At 43.3% G+C, this 15,127-nt stretch overlaps 1 protein-coding gene across 1 annotated transcript in view; it reads right to left on the bottom strand.

The window, feature by feature from the left end:
- Pard3b (par-3 family cell polarity regulator beta) overlaps window positions 1–14,678 on the bottom strand; it is a 965,568-nt gene extending 950,890 nt beyond the window's left edge. The window contains exon 1 of the mRNA XM_021162850.2: window positions 14,193–14,678. Within this exon, the coding sequence (XP_021018509.1) occupies window positions 14,193–14,312 (120 nt within the window). The 5' untranslated portion in view covers window positions 14,313–14,678. The remainder of the gene's footprint in view (window positions 1–14,192) is intronic.
- Window positions 14,679–15,127: the final 449 nt, after the last annotated feature.

The raw sequence follows: 15,127 nt of genomic DNA, 5'->3' as shown, positions 1-15,127 counted from the left end.
ATTCCAATATGCCATTTTAAAATTTTAACTCCCTCATAACAATTTCATCTATAAACAATTGGAACTTAAAGCTGTAGGAATTTCTTTTTTTTTATTACGTATTTTCCTCAATTACATTTCCAATGCTATCCCAAAAGTCCCCCATACCCTCCCCCCCACTTCCCTACCCACCCATTCCCATTTTTTGGCCCTGGCGTTCCCCTGAACTGGGGCATATAAAGTTTGCGTGTCCAATGGGCCTCTTTTTCCAGTGATGGCCAACTAGGCCATCTTTTGATACATATGCAGCTAGAGTCAAGAGCTCCGGGGTACTGGTTAGTTCATAATGTTGTTGTACCTACAGGGTTGCAGATCTCTTTAGCTCCTTGGATACTTTCTCTAGCTCCTCCATTGGGGGCCCTGTGATCAATCCAATAGCTGACTGTGAGCATCCACTTCTGTATGTGCTAGGCCCCGGCCTAGTCTCACAAGAGACAGCTATATCAGGGTCCTTTCAGCAAATGCTTGCTAGTGTATGCAATGGTGTCATCGTTTGGAGGATAATTATGGGATGGATCCCTGGATATGGCAGTGTCTAGATGGTCCATCCTTTCTTCTCAGCTCCAAACTTTGTCTCTGTAACTCCTTCCATGGGTGATTTTTTCCAATTCTAAGAAGGGGCAAAGTGTCCACACTTTGGTCTTCCTTCTTCTTCAGTTTCATGTGTTTTGCAAATTGTATCTTATATCTCGCTATACTAAGTTTCTGGGCTAATATCCACTTATCAGTGAGTACATATCATTTGAGTTCTTTTGTGATTGTGTTACCTCACTCAGGATGATGCCCTCCAGATCCAACCATTTGCCTAGGAATTTCATAAATTCATTCTTTTTAATAGCTGAGTAGTACTCCATTGTGCTGTAGGAATTTCTAATCAGCTGGCCTGATGATCCATTTAATGCCCCTAAACATCTAACATCAAGAATCTACTGGCTTTTAAACTACATGTCCTAACCAACTAATAGGCAGTATAATCAATTGAATATGTACCAACTATCTTCCTGTTTAAGTAAAACAAAACTAAACAAACAAACAAACCAGAATTAAAAACAAAAAAGTATTATTTGTGGTAAAGGAATTTATTCTTTTGTCTCATGTGGGTGTAGATATCATGAATACTGAGCCTTGAAGGAAAGCATTATTTCTTACTGTGACCCTCTGTCCAAATTCTGGCAGAAAACAGATGATTTTCCCAAACTAGGCACTTAGAAGTTTAACAAAGTAATAATTTACGAAGTTTTGCTAGAGATCCCAGAAGTTATCAGGGGATAGTTCACAGGACAGCGGTGAGCCCTTGCCATTGTCTAGGACCCAAGGACATCCAGGAACACAGATGATACATAGGGGACAAGCTGTGAGTTAGTGGCCTGACATGAACTATGGCCTTTAGGAAAAGGACAGGCTCATCCCCAGTGACCTGTCAGGGAGAATCCTGATCTTTGTTCTCTTGCTAGATCCTCTTCAATAGCTGACCCCAGTAAAAAGTCAAAGGACAAGGGCCCAGACTGTCTAGCCCCTGTGCTGCAGATAAGACTGGAGAAGGGTGGAGACCAGGCTTTTCAGTCACTGAGACCAGAGTCTGAAGGCCACCAAAACAGTTTATAAGCCCAGTAACTTAGTCTAATAATGTTTGTTTCTGGACACCACTTGGCTTTTTCCCACATCAGTATTCAAATCTCAACCTCTAAGGAAAGCTCTAATACAGTACCAAACAAAAGTACACAAGACTGTCATTTTTATGAGCCTGTGATTTACAATCTCAGCCTGGCTCTCATAAACCCTTCACCTTCTCCCTTCCCCCAACACAGGGGGATCCTGAATGGCACCAACCACATCTTTCTTATCTGTGTGCCTCCAGTCCCAGGAGTTACAGCACAGGTGCACACACTGAAAGTCTTTGAATTCTGAGTGTGTGAAGCTCAGACTGCTTCCTCTCCAGGTCCACCCATGCTGCCCTGACAACATGCAGGGAACTCCTCCCACACTTCCTTCTGAACATCAAATCTCATTTGCTCACCTGTCACTTCTACTCAGCTCGGCTCCCATGGCCAGACCTGAGCCAGGCTCCCCACTCCCCTTTTCCCCTCTCCCCTCAGAGTGTCAGCTCCTTCCTCAAGTCTAGAGCTATCAGTGCAGAAAAGTACGTCAAAGAGCTCACCATCCAGCATAGAAGGGTTGACTCCTCTTTAGCTGGTCACAACAAAGGACGTGTGGCTGTGTACTGCCTGGTGCTTACTACTCCCTCAGACAAGCACCCTAAGAAAATGCCCTCTTCTTTCCTACTTCTCCAAAACAAACAAAAAATTCCCACCTCTTGAGGAGGTAACACACCTGTACTCTCAGCACCCAGGAGGCTGAAGCAGGAAGATTGTCCTGATTTCAAAGCCAGCCTGGGCTACAGTGACACCCCATCTCAAAAAGGAAAACAAATACTAGCCCCCTGGGAGAGAGGAGGCTGCCTTGTGTGCTCTTCCCATTCTGTTCCCCTGTCCAAGCATTCCTCAAAGTCCTTAGGCTCCCAGAGCAAAAAGTGCTCAGCTCCCTACTTCCCTTGCCCAAAGCCAAGTTCCCTCTACCTACCACCCTCAGGTCCTAAATCATACAGCAATCTTCAGTTACACTCCTGGCTCTGGCCTTTCTTTCCATTAGCTTTCCAGGGTTTGTATCAACCTATATCTCAAGCACAAAATATTTTGTGTGACCCAATGTTGTTCTCTGTCTTGACTTCTCCTAACCCAGCAAACTGACTTTTGGGTTGCTATAGATGACTGTCACTGAACATCTCCTCTGTGGAGACCCAACAGAGGTCTCATGAATACAAAGCTTTTGTATGATACAGGCTTAAGAGATGAAGGTTATTTCCCTTCCTTCTAAAGGCAGGGACCCCATAACTCTCCAGTCCTCAGCAAAAACAGACCAGCTCCCATTACTGTTTAGAGGTCAACATTTAGAGGTCATCTGTCATACCAATATAAGCATCAGAAATCTGTGGCTGGAATTCCCCATAGCTTTCATTCTACCAAACCAGGCAATGAGGCAGCTCTGAGCATGGCTCCTCTCTTCTTGCTGAGAGATAAGCCAAGACTTGAAGGCACCCTTCTATCAACTGCCTTCACACTAACTTGGTCCCAGACCACCATAGGAGTTTAATGCCCTCACCGGGAAGAAAAAAAAAAAAAAAGAGCAACATTGGCTTTTCTTATCTGAAGAATGCTTGGCACTGAATCTGATAGGGGCCAAATTGAGAGTAAAACCTTTCTAACCAGCCTGTCTCATGATACCCTGCAATTGCATCATAGCACAATACAAAGTGAGAGTCCTGCAATCAGAAAGCTGGCTGAGCCCAGCAACAGGAGACAGACCTAATTTTAGCAACCCCCAAGATAGATATATCATGTCTGTTAAAGATAAACCATCAAAACTGATGAAATTCAGCACTGTTCCAAAAAAATCAACATGAAATTAATGGATACAATGCTGAAAATCAAACATTGCTCAAATATGAGATTGCATTGCACCTGTGTTCACAAAAAAAAAATCATTATGATGTTGCTTCACTTGAAATCAGAACTGCAAAGCACTCAGTCTCAAAACTCAGAGAAGTGAGTCAACCTGTCAGTATGTGAAGCTGTTATTTAAGACAATCAGTGCAGCAGATATAATGGGCCTCAAACGACTGCCTACAGCAAATGCGGATATGATGAGGCATTTGAAGATAATCAAGAGAAAAGTTGCATTTAGACTTCAGGAAAAAGATGCTACCACATATAATAATTTCAAACTTATAAACACTGTGCTGACGACAAGGTCGCCCTCACTTTTATAAAAAGAAAGAATTGTAAAGGTTGGTATAATTTTGTAAGCATTTTTTTTAGTATCCACTCTGTGCATCAGATTCTGTGCTAAATGTAGGGACAGGAAAATAAACAAGACACACTCCCTGTTCTTGTCTATCCCACAAGAGAGCATGAAAAACAAAAAGACTGCAGGCACGTTGCACAGCCTGCCTAGCTACCCAACCGTAGCCATACAGGACGTCCCTCACGCCCAGTACCCACAGCCAGTTTCCCCAGTAAAAGTGAGATCTGCTACTACAAGGCCAAGCCTCAAGACTCAAGAGTGTTTCCAGACTCTGTGTTCATCTCTTGGCATCAGGTGGGGACTCTATGGGGAGCTCTGAAACTCAAAGCAGCAGCGGGTAGGGACTGTGTGAGCCAGTACCCACATCCTGTCACCCAGGAGGAGAATCCCTTGGTGACATAACTTGCTCTGATTCTGGTATGTTTACTAAATTAACTCATAAATATAGGAAGTTCTGGAAGCTCAGACATGTGACAGCAAAGGGGAAACAGCAGAAGGGGATCCTAGAAAGAAGAGGCTGGAGCCAGGCTCTACCCTTCAGAATGGTCGGTATTTATTGGGGGTTTTCGCTGAAAAGTAGAGAACCATTAAATACTGCTAACAGGGCTGCTGAGGTCATTAACTTTAAACAATAGAGTCCTCGGTGGAGAATGATTAGAGGGGTTAGGAGCTGCTAGAAACAGAGGGGATGGTTAATGGTCTGTTGTTATTAACCACAGAAGAAATGTGAAATGGGGTGGCAGAGAAAGCAAATCCAAGAGGCACACTATAAAGGAGCATGGCAATCAGTTAACATATGATATAGGATGAAGGAGCTTAATTCATCATGAAATGAAGGATTTCAAGGTTTCTGAAGAGTACAAGCAGGTATACCTTGGACCCATGTGTAGAGCAACAGGAGAAAGCAGACTGGCGGCAGGCAGGTTCCTGGAGATGAGGATGGATTCTACTGAATGTGGCACACTCATCAACATCTAGAGGCAGGGAGATGTTAGGTATAAAATAACCTCAGAGCTAGAAGTATACATTTGTGATCAGGTAAAGTAATGGTATAAATGAGACTGAGAACAAGCTTTGTAGGCAACAGCATGTAAGAAGGTGGGTATCTATGAAGGCTAAATTAAAATTTCAAAATCCTAAACAATTAAGGGGGAGTCTGAAAGGGTGGGGCACCATCAATAGAAACTAAAAATTACCTGAGTTTAAGCCACCAGGTCTTGATGGCCTTATTGAGAATAGCTTAGCTAGGGAAAGTGTGAAAACCTATGTAACAAACGATGTGATACACTCTTAACATAGATATTTAACTCATTATATAATTATCTGTTTCATTTCCTGTTGCTGTGACAAAACATACCCTGACAAAACAACTTAAGAGGTGAAGGGTTTATTCAGGTCCCAATTTCAAGCTTTACACTATCATTACAGGGTAAGACAAGATGGATGAACGTGAAGCAGCTAGTCACATTACTTACATCCAAGATCAAGTGCAGAGAGCATTGAATTAATGCACGCGTGCCTGTACTCAGCTCACTTTTTCTATTACTATGCAATCGAGGATGCCTTTCAGAAAATGGTGCCCACCTCCCCAGTAAGAACAGTTCTTCCCACTTTGATTAACATAATCAAGATAATTCCCCACAGATATGCCCCAGGACTAAACTAGCTACATAATCCTTCACTGAGACTAACTCTTCCCAGGTGACTCTATTTTATCAAGCCCACTGCCAAACTGAAGCAGCTCCATACTTTAAACTCAAACAAGTAATTTAGACTGATTAGACTGAGTGAAATATGTGTAACTTTCTAATATAGAAGATAACTGAAAGCATTCAAATCCTTCAGGGCAGTCCCCAATGTTTTTCACAACCTGGCCCAAGTTAGTTTTTGCAATAAACTTCTTTCATGGCCTTCCCTCAACTTTTTGTAACTCCCTCAACCACTTTGCTGCCTCTTCATTGTCCTTCCAATCAGCTTCAATATCTTCCATTCCGATGAGCCTTCACTATATTGTTTCTCAGCAGACAAATCTGGCTGCAAATTTTATAAAGGCAGAAAGACTAAATGATGCTCACGTCTCTTGATCCTCACATCTTCATCACCATATGGTGTGGCAACAGTCTGATGGAGCATGTGTGCTGGTGTTTAGCTCCTGGTGGAATTCTCTCTCTTGATTTGAGGTTGGACCTATGATAGGCTTTAACTAATGGAGTACAGAAGTAAGAATATGCCTATTGAAGCTTTATGAATACCCTGTTGCCTATTGTTTTCTTTGTAGCCTTCAATTGCCATTTTGTTACATAGATCATAAGAAGAAACTTGTAAGAAAACTCGGGTCTTGAGAAGAACGACATAAAAAAACACAAGAAACTCAGTGGGTAGCAAGAACCAAGGCCTAAGACATATAGATAGATAGATAGATGATAGATAGATAGATAGATAGATAGATAGATAGATAGATAGATAGCCAGGGAGGTGATGCTGCCAGCTAGACAGTCTACTTAGCTGAAGCCATTAAGTACATGAAAGAAGACACATTCCTAAATATCCAAGACCTAGAAAACTATCACACCAAATTATATGCTTGGTCCAAATTCTAACCCTACCAAATTATGTTTTGGAATATTTGGTCATTGGCATAAAGGAGGAGGTAACTGCAATGGATAATAATGGATACACAATAAAACAATAAATCAAACAGAATTTATAAACAGCTTGCTATGTACCTGGCATTCTTCTATGAGATAGCAATGAATGAAATAGACAAAGGTTTCTATTTATTAAACTGAATATTCCATTGCAAGTGGATAATGCATTTGGTAAATAGAATAGTAGAAAGGGATGAGGTTTTGTGTATAGACTCAAAGAGAAAGTGTATGTGTGTGTGTGTGGTGTGTAAGAAAGAGAGAGAGAGAGAGGGAGGGAGAGGTTGGGTGGGTTATAATTATGAATTATGAATGGGATAGTTATGAATGGGATAGTCAAGAAGCCTTCAGGATACATGTAAAATGGAAAGAATATGAAAGTAGACAGATATGTAACCAGGAGAAAATATTTCAGAGAAAGCAGCACCTGAAGTGGAATCTGTCTGGAAAGCTTGACAATATGCAAAAAGACCAGTGAGGCTGGGGCAGAGTAAGAACTGGATGGAGGACAGAGGATGGTGATGGAGAAGTACAAGAATATATGTCAGAGTCCACAGCATATCCAGGTTCCATGATTCACAAAGTCGACTTGGACTCCATATGTTGCCATGTACATGCTTATGATTTATCAGTGAGAAACATAGAGAAAATTTTGCAAAAGAAAAAGTAAGAGGTCAGGAGGAGCCTAGGAACAAGCTGCAAAGATCCTCCAATCTAGATGATGTGCCTTCAGTAATGAGTTCCCACCACACGCAGATGAAGTGTTGCCTACCAATGACATTCATTACTCTCCTGAGCTCGACATAAAGACCCCCTCTGCTTAACATATATGAAAATTCCAGCACACATACCCTACTAAGAAAACAAAGGCTAGGCATTCTGCACAAGCTGTATGTTCTACATAATCTTAGCCAATACGCCATTCCTGTAGTGAACAGTTGGGACCCCTCCACAAATCTAAGGGCTTAGCTTTGGATGAAAATCTTCTGAGAATAGCAATCTCATACCTGCTGTGCTAATGCATTTCTTCTGCGTTGGCATCTAGGTCACATAGCACCCTATAGGCTGTCTCAGAGACATAGAAGCCATCAGTGAAACTGGAATAAAACAATGGCACAATCTGATAAAATTATAAATGGCCACCTTAGCTTAAGAGTGAAGAGTGTAGTAGTGACATGGCAAACATACCAAAAATAAAAAGGCTGGAGTAATAGCTGGGCTGGTAAAGTGCTTGACACACAAGCAGGAGAACATGAGTTTGATCCCCAGCACCCACATATAAACGGTCTATGTGGAGATGTATGTTTGAATACCAGTGCAGAAAGGTACGTTCATTGGTCAGCCTGCCCAGCCTGATCAGCAAGGCCCAGAGTCCAATAAGAGTCTTTATCTCAAAGGATAAAATGGATGGATCCTGATGAAACACACACTCAGAGTGAGAGAGGGGAGAGAGAGAGAGAGACAGACAGAGAGACAGAGAGACAGACAGACAGACAGACAGAGACAGAGAATTTAAAATAAAAATATAAAGCAAACATCAGTATGCTAAAGGAAAGATGGAGAAGGGAGATCAGATTCTGAGTATTCTGTCATGCCAGAGTCAAAAGAACTTGCAGGTTGGCCACTTGCAGGTAGGTCACTAGAGGCTGTGGTCATTAGAGGAAAGGAACTACCGAGGAAGACAATTCCTGACTGGCATAGCTGTAAAGGTGGTGTGGCCCTTTAACAACTGGGTTAGGCTATGGGAGAGATGAACATGAACAGGAAATTGGGAATTCAGTCTGTGGCATGCATTCAGTGTGTGACTTCACTGGACATCCACGTGAAAAACATTAAAGAGGCACAGAGAGGTTCAGACTGGAGCCATGTGACTGGAAGATCTTGCCATGGGATAAACAGAGAGGAGGAGTTGTCCTAGCTCAGTCCTGTAGCAAACTAAAGTTAACAGGAAGGTGAAAGGGTAGGCTAAGAGATTGAGAATACCCAAGAAGAATAGCTATGGAAAGTATTCAATGCAGGGAAGATCTCACTTATCCAGGTGTTTTGTTCATTGCTTCTTCCTGCCCAGGATTACCTGTTAGCTGGAATAAAGGATGCATATCTTCATCTACCACCTGGGCTTACCCAAGAGCAAGTGAAGATCCCTCCTAATGGTACAATTCCCAACAAAATGAAGCAGCAACATCTGTAAGACCAGCAAGGTTTTGACACCTGCCTTCTGAGTTTTAGATGGTGTTCTTTAAACAGAACACAGGGTAACATCAGAGGAACATAGCTGTCTACTTGGTTACGCCACATGAGGCCATTGAATGCTGATCAAAATTTAAACTCCTATTTCTTGGTTCCACTAGCTACAACTAAACTTTTTTTATAGTCATATGACCTTAGAAAGGCCCCAGCAGACACAAATATACAACATCTACAACCCCCAAAGTCTCTATTGGACCACCCTGCTTTAGACTTTCCAAGGGAAGCCTGAGGCTCTGATTACCAACAGATTTCTGAGACATTAACTATCAATCCCTTTGGAAAACAGTCTCATGAAAATATGACATTACCATTTGCCCAAGTTCCTCACATGGGATCTATGGAACAAAAAGCCTGGGAATGAATATTTCACTGATTAAGCCTTCTGAGGTCAGCACTGGATGCTTCAAACTGGGGTTGTAGTTCAGTCTGTCTCTCTCTGTCTCTCTCTCTCCTCTCTCTCTCTCTTTCTCCTCTCTCTCTTTCTATCTCTTTTTCTCCTCTCTCTTTCTCCTCTCTCTTTCTCCTCTCTCTCTCTCTCTCTCTCTCTCTCTCTCTCTCTCTCTCACACACACACACACACACACACACACACACACACACACAGTGATTAGAAGAGCACTAATGAAGTTAAGTGGTGGGCCAGAGCACAGCTAACAAGCAGTTTGAGAAAGTCTCTAGATTAAACACAAAAGGGTTGTGTGTTTAAGAGAGAGAGAGAGAGAGAGAGAGAGAGAGAGAGAGAGAGAGAGAGAGAGAGATGGAGCATAGAGGAAAATGAGGAAGAAAGACAGTTAAGGAAGAGAAGGCCCATAGGAAAAACCCACATGCCTGCCAGTGGCTCAGACAAATGGCAGCAATGTATTAAGTGACCCATAAGAAAATAAAAGAAGGGATAGTGAGATGCCTCACAAGACAGAGGTGCAACCATCTCCCTCAGTTCAATTCCAGGTGCCTACATGATGGAAGGAGAGTACCAATTCCTGGGCGTGGTCTTCTGACTTCCACACACATACTGTGGTACATGTGCACCCATGCATATACACGTACATACATATACATGTATGGGTATACACCAAATTAAAATATAGTGCAAAGTTTTAAGTAAACAAAAATAAAAACAAATATTTAAGCATGATAATCAAAACTGAGCCTTACAATTGGCTATGTGATAATGGACCCTGGAGCATTAGTAATTCCTTCTAAAGAGAACAGGGGTGTCTGATTGATAACGAGTGGCTGCCTGATGGGAAAGAAAAGCCCAGTGTTGTCAGAGCCTCTATTGGTTTGCTCTAAAAGAAGACCGAACTCTGGAATTGTATATGAAATCTCAAAATTCTTACACAATAGGAAAATATAACCCTAAGAGGAACTTCATAAAAGTCCCCGAGCCCTGTTTGCAATACATTGCCAGTCCAATGGCAGGCCCCAGACTAAGTTAGAGCATGTGCGTTGCTGATGGGGAGGCAGCCTCCCTGGGTGCTGTAAAGAATATCACATAGCCACATATCAGAGAAGCAGAGAACTGAGCAGAAGTTAGGAACCACAAGTAAATCAGACTCTGCAAATTAGGAAATGCTTTACAAATTCAGGCTGAGTCTAATCTGTTTATCCAAAAACCATAAGATCAATTCAGACAAAGAGGCATCAAAGGCAGAAAAGTTCAGAAATTAAAGAGTTCTAGCTATTCCTCTAGGCTGGTCACACAATGCTACTACAGATCTCATGATTGTATAAATTCACTTAGATGCTGATGCCACAATTAATCAGAGGATGGAATTAGTCTTATCTAACTTTCTAGCTCTGGGAAAATGTTAACTTGGAGAACAAATTATTCAAGATGTCTAAATACAGAAAAAGAAAATTCATTTTGAAAAGCCTACTAAAGTTACCTTCACTTACAATGGTTACTCATATATACAGTGAGATATATACATCAGCTTTAAAAAAAAATCCCATGCCCACTATCCAACTAACTAATTCACCTCCTCGCCACACACCCCTCTTCGTCCTTATTCTATGGTGTTTTATTCATTTCAACTCATCCAACTCACCAAATATATGTATATATGCTCACCTTAATAACAAGCATCTTCTAGAAGAATTTATTCTGGTTGGCAAGAGAGGAAAGTTGGCTTGCTATAATTAAAGGCTATATATAGACATCTATAACACAGTGTCTTCAGTTCACCAGTTCCAAGAGATTAGTGATAGATAAGTCTAGGCATTGGGGTGCTCTTTATAATACCTGTGCCCAAGGTCCACACCACACTTAAAATCTTGATTAAAATCTTGGTAAAGGGAATTCAGATACCTGTCTTGCTTTAAATGCTATATGTAAGAATTAGAAGTGATAATCAGCCAGGGTTGACAGGACTACGGGTTACAGTTCAATTATCCATTCACCTGTGACATGTAATTTTGATGATAAATTTAACTAATTACTCACTGATCCACACCTTGACTGCTTAAGGAGACAATCTCCTCTACAAACTACTTCGCTAAATTGGATTTAGTGCCCAAGACACTGATATAGTACCAGGATCCAAAGATAAGCCATCCCATAATTCTATCCCGCTGTTAACTTCACCTCCAACGTGGGAGTCACCCAGTAGGAACAGGAAACTTAACGCTCCCCAGCTCAGAGCAAATTAAAGCCTTCCCCCAAAGCTCCTCCTGTTCTTTCAGCATCTCACCTACTTCTACCCTTATCTTATGTTGACTCAGCTGGTTCCAACATACCACAAATTCCAGCTTGCTTTGGTGTCCCTTCTGTAATACTGGCTACAACATCTAGAAGGACCTCCTTGGGCTCCACTCACTTCAGCCCTTGGAAACTACAACTTCCATCTGTCTTGAAGCCTTTCTCCTGTCTAGATTATTCAGAACTCTGGGAGAAACATTCACGTCCCCACCAGGTTTCTCTTCCATTGCATCTCTTTAAATCTCTCTTCCTGGCTTGTAGAAAGTGAATTCATCACAAATTGTATTTTAACAGTACTGTTCTTCCTCCACTATTTTTTTAATTCAATGGATAAATGCATAGAGTTTTTCAGAGTGTTTCTTGACATTTCAAGTTACACTCCAACCACTAATTATTAGTTAAGCCTTATTCTTATAATATTCCTTAAAATGAAAGAAGAGAATGTTTAGAGAAGAGGAAAACATCATTTTCCACATAAATTGAAATTTTAAAACTCAAAAATGAGAGAGAGAGATTCATAAGCTTTGGGTGACCTTTAAATGTCACATTTACTAATATATAAATGCAAACACAGAAAAATGTAATATCCCGAAATAACAGTAACCTGATCAAAGCAATTACATTGAGTTCTATGATATAAATTATGCTTCCAGTTTAGAGTAGCAATGGCTTTTTAACACCTTTTAAGGTCTAACTACAATCCATTAAAGATCAGTGGTCATTTTTTTAATGATTATTTATATGCTTGTAGATTACCTCTGTACAACATATTTCTACACTTACAGTAAATTTCTCAATGTACAAGATTAGAGGACATACATTATTGCTAATGAATTAAAAGATAAATTTATCACCTCAGTAAACAATTCTTCCGTGAAATCTACTCTAATAATTTGTGTAGACTATATTGTTACTGCTAACCTTAATCGATTTTCATAAGCCAGTAAAATATGATTTCAAAGATAACTGTTTACTTGGTCAAATCCCAATTTTTAATGGAATCATATGAAATAAACAGTACACCAATGTAGCAATAGCAAAAACCAAATCTAAGCAAAACCCTCATTGGGTTAGATTGATACCTCGATTTATACGCATCTTAAATCTTTCCCCTCCTTCAACTCTGTTGTGAAGAATACAATCTAAAGAATATGTGTAACTCCTTAGGACTTTCACTCTACCTCTTCCCATTCCCCCCCCTTTTTTGAAGTGTGGGGGTGCACACACACAAATGCACACGTGTTGGATCTACCAGATGTGAGTGCTGGACCTCTACATGAACATCTGTACTCTCAACTGCTGAGCCATCTCTCTAACCTCCAATTCTCGACTGTTCAAAGTAAAATATACATGTACCCATCAAAAGTCTTCCTTCTGTACACTAATTCTTAGGTGAAGTATAGGAAGAACTGGTGTTCCTTAGATCTCTAAACTAAATACGTCGGGGTGGCAAAACGGCTCAGTGGGTAATGGTTCTTGGCACCAAGCCTGAAGACCTATGTTGATCTCCATCCACATGGCACCAACCTGGGCAAGTAGTTCTCTGCCCTCCACATATGTACAGTAGTATACATGTACCCTCCATACACATATTAAATGAATATATGTAATTTAAAAATTCTAAACTATGTACTTGGAAAAAGAAAAGTGATTTCTATACTTTGGATAACATATGTGACATTAAAATTACAGTTTTTCATCTCAAGATTGGACTAACTTGCTGACTATAGTTTACAACGAACATTATGCGAACAAATACTAAAAGAACTAAAACAAGAGTTTGTCTACTAAAACAAGAGTTTGTGGCTTATCTGTTCGAGAGGTAGTTGAAGCATACGAAACAGGCCATGGACGAACTGAAACAATTTTAAAGGTGCTTTTTAGAGAGTTCATTTAGAGGTTCCATAGAGGAAACCAGAACTCTCACAAGTCACCCAGACGCCTGACCAGAGTGCTGGAGTCCTGCCACTTGTGTGCTAGCTTTTGGCTGTTACTTATTCCTAACTTGAGCAGCAGAACAGTGGGTCAGCCTCACTTTGGGAGTAACCCAGAGCCCACTATAACCATTCTCATTAGCTATGACTCATAGAAACTGTGGCATTCAGCTGAATACACCCCAGTGCAGTAGCTGGCATAAGGGCAGCATCCCCACCTGGAGCACCTCCTGCCCAAGTCACCGGGAGACCTCCCATCAAGCTGAGAACTCTCAAAGCACCAATAGCTATAACTTTGGAGGTGTTTCTTGAGCCAATCAATGCTCAAACTCCAAGGAGCCTCCTTAAGGCGGGACTTGGTCAGAAATCACACTTCAGGTGAGCAGCACAGAGTAACCTCACAGTGTCCCCACAAGTAGGTTCTGGACCCCCGCTACTCAAACACCTGGGGCTACCTTACAGAACAGACTGGGTGTGTGGACTTGGGAGTAGGCCCCGGATGGCGGAGGTGTAAGGACCCCCTCAAGTGAGTGAGATGCCGCCATTTCTTCTCCAGCAAGACAGGGCTAATTGGGTCCCTTAAATTAGTATCCTGCAAAAGTTGTGGCTGCAGGCAGCGCTCACCAGCCGCTGGGGGTGATCTGAGCCCCATAAAAAGCGCCACCTGGTCCAGGGCACCGGGCAGGTGCGTGGCCTAGGACACTTACTAAGTGAGCCCCGCGGCGGTCGCGCCCCATGCTCGCCCCCTGCGGCGCCCCTCACCTGGTCCCGGGTCTTCAGGTACCGCTGCAGCGCCTGCTGGGTGAGCTCGCGGACCCGCAGCTGGCCGTCCTTGCAGGGCACCACGATGCCCGTCCTCCCGAAGCACACTGTCACTTTCATCCTGGCCCTGGGCTCCCGCGCGGGGCTGGGCCGAACAGGTGCCTGGCCCCCGGGCACAGCCCCTCCGTCGAGGGACGTGGGGCGGACACGACGCTGTCCCGCGCGTGCCTCCGGGACCGGGACCCACGGCTGCTCCCCTGCAGCCCCACGGGAGGCCGAGGGCGGGAACGCGGGCGCGAAGACGCGGGGACGCGGAGGGTCGGCCGGGCGCAGGCGGAGGCTCCACGCGCCAAAGTGAAACTGCGGGTGCGGCCCGGCCCGGCCCTGCCTCTGGCGGTGGCCCTGGCGACCGTGGCAGGGCCGGCCCCAGGCCCCGGGCTGGAGTGGGCGGCGGCGGCGGCGGCGCGCGGGGCCAGAGTTGGGAGGAAACTTTTGCGCCGGCTCCCAACTCCTCCGACGCGCGCGGCGCTCTGGGCTCCCTCGGCCCGCGGGCCAGCCTGGGCCCGGCTCTTAAAGGGGCCGCGGCGCTCGCGGGCCACAGAGCGCACCGAGGCGTTGCACCGAGCCCCGGGTTGCCCGGAGTAACCAGACCTTGGGTAGCCTGTTGCCCGCACTTGGTTCTCTCTCTCCCTCACAGGTACAAGGAGCTCGGGGGAATTGTAACGGGATCTGGGAGCTACCACAGGGGAATTGAAACCGGATCTCATAAAGCACACTTGGAATAGATAGGAAACTGGCGGAGCAACTCCCTTAAAATGAGAGTTGGAGGGAGGTTCAAGGGAAGCTCCGGAGCAGGTGCTTTTGCCACGCCTTCTAAAGTAGCCATAGAATTGAAGTACTGAGAGGTGGGACTGACTGAAGGCCGAGCTTTTGCT

The sequence above is a fragment of the Mus caroli genome, chromosome 1 (genome assembly GCF_900094665.2).
Source record: "Mus caroli chromosome 1, CAROLI_EIJ_v1.1, whole genome shotgun sequence".
In the NCBI taxonomy this organism is placed as follows: Eukaryota; Metazoa; Chordata; class Mammalia; order Rodentia; family Muridae; genus Mus; species Mus caroli.
This window is presented reverse-complemented; position numbering and strand designations above follow the sequence as displayed.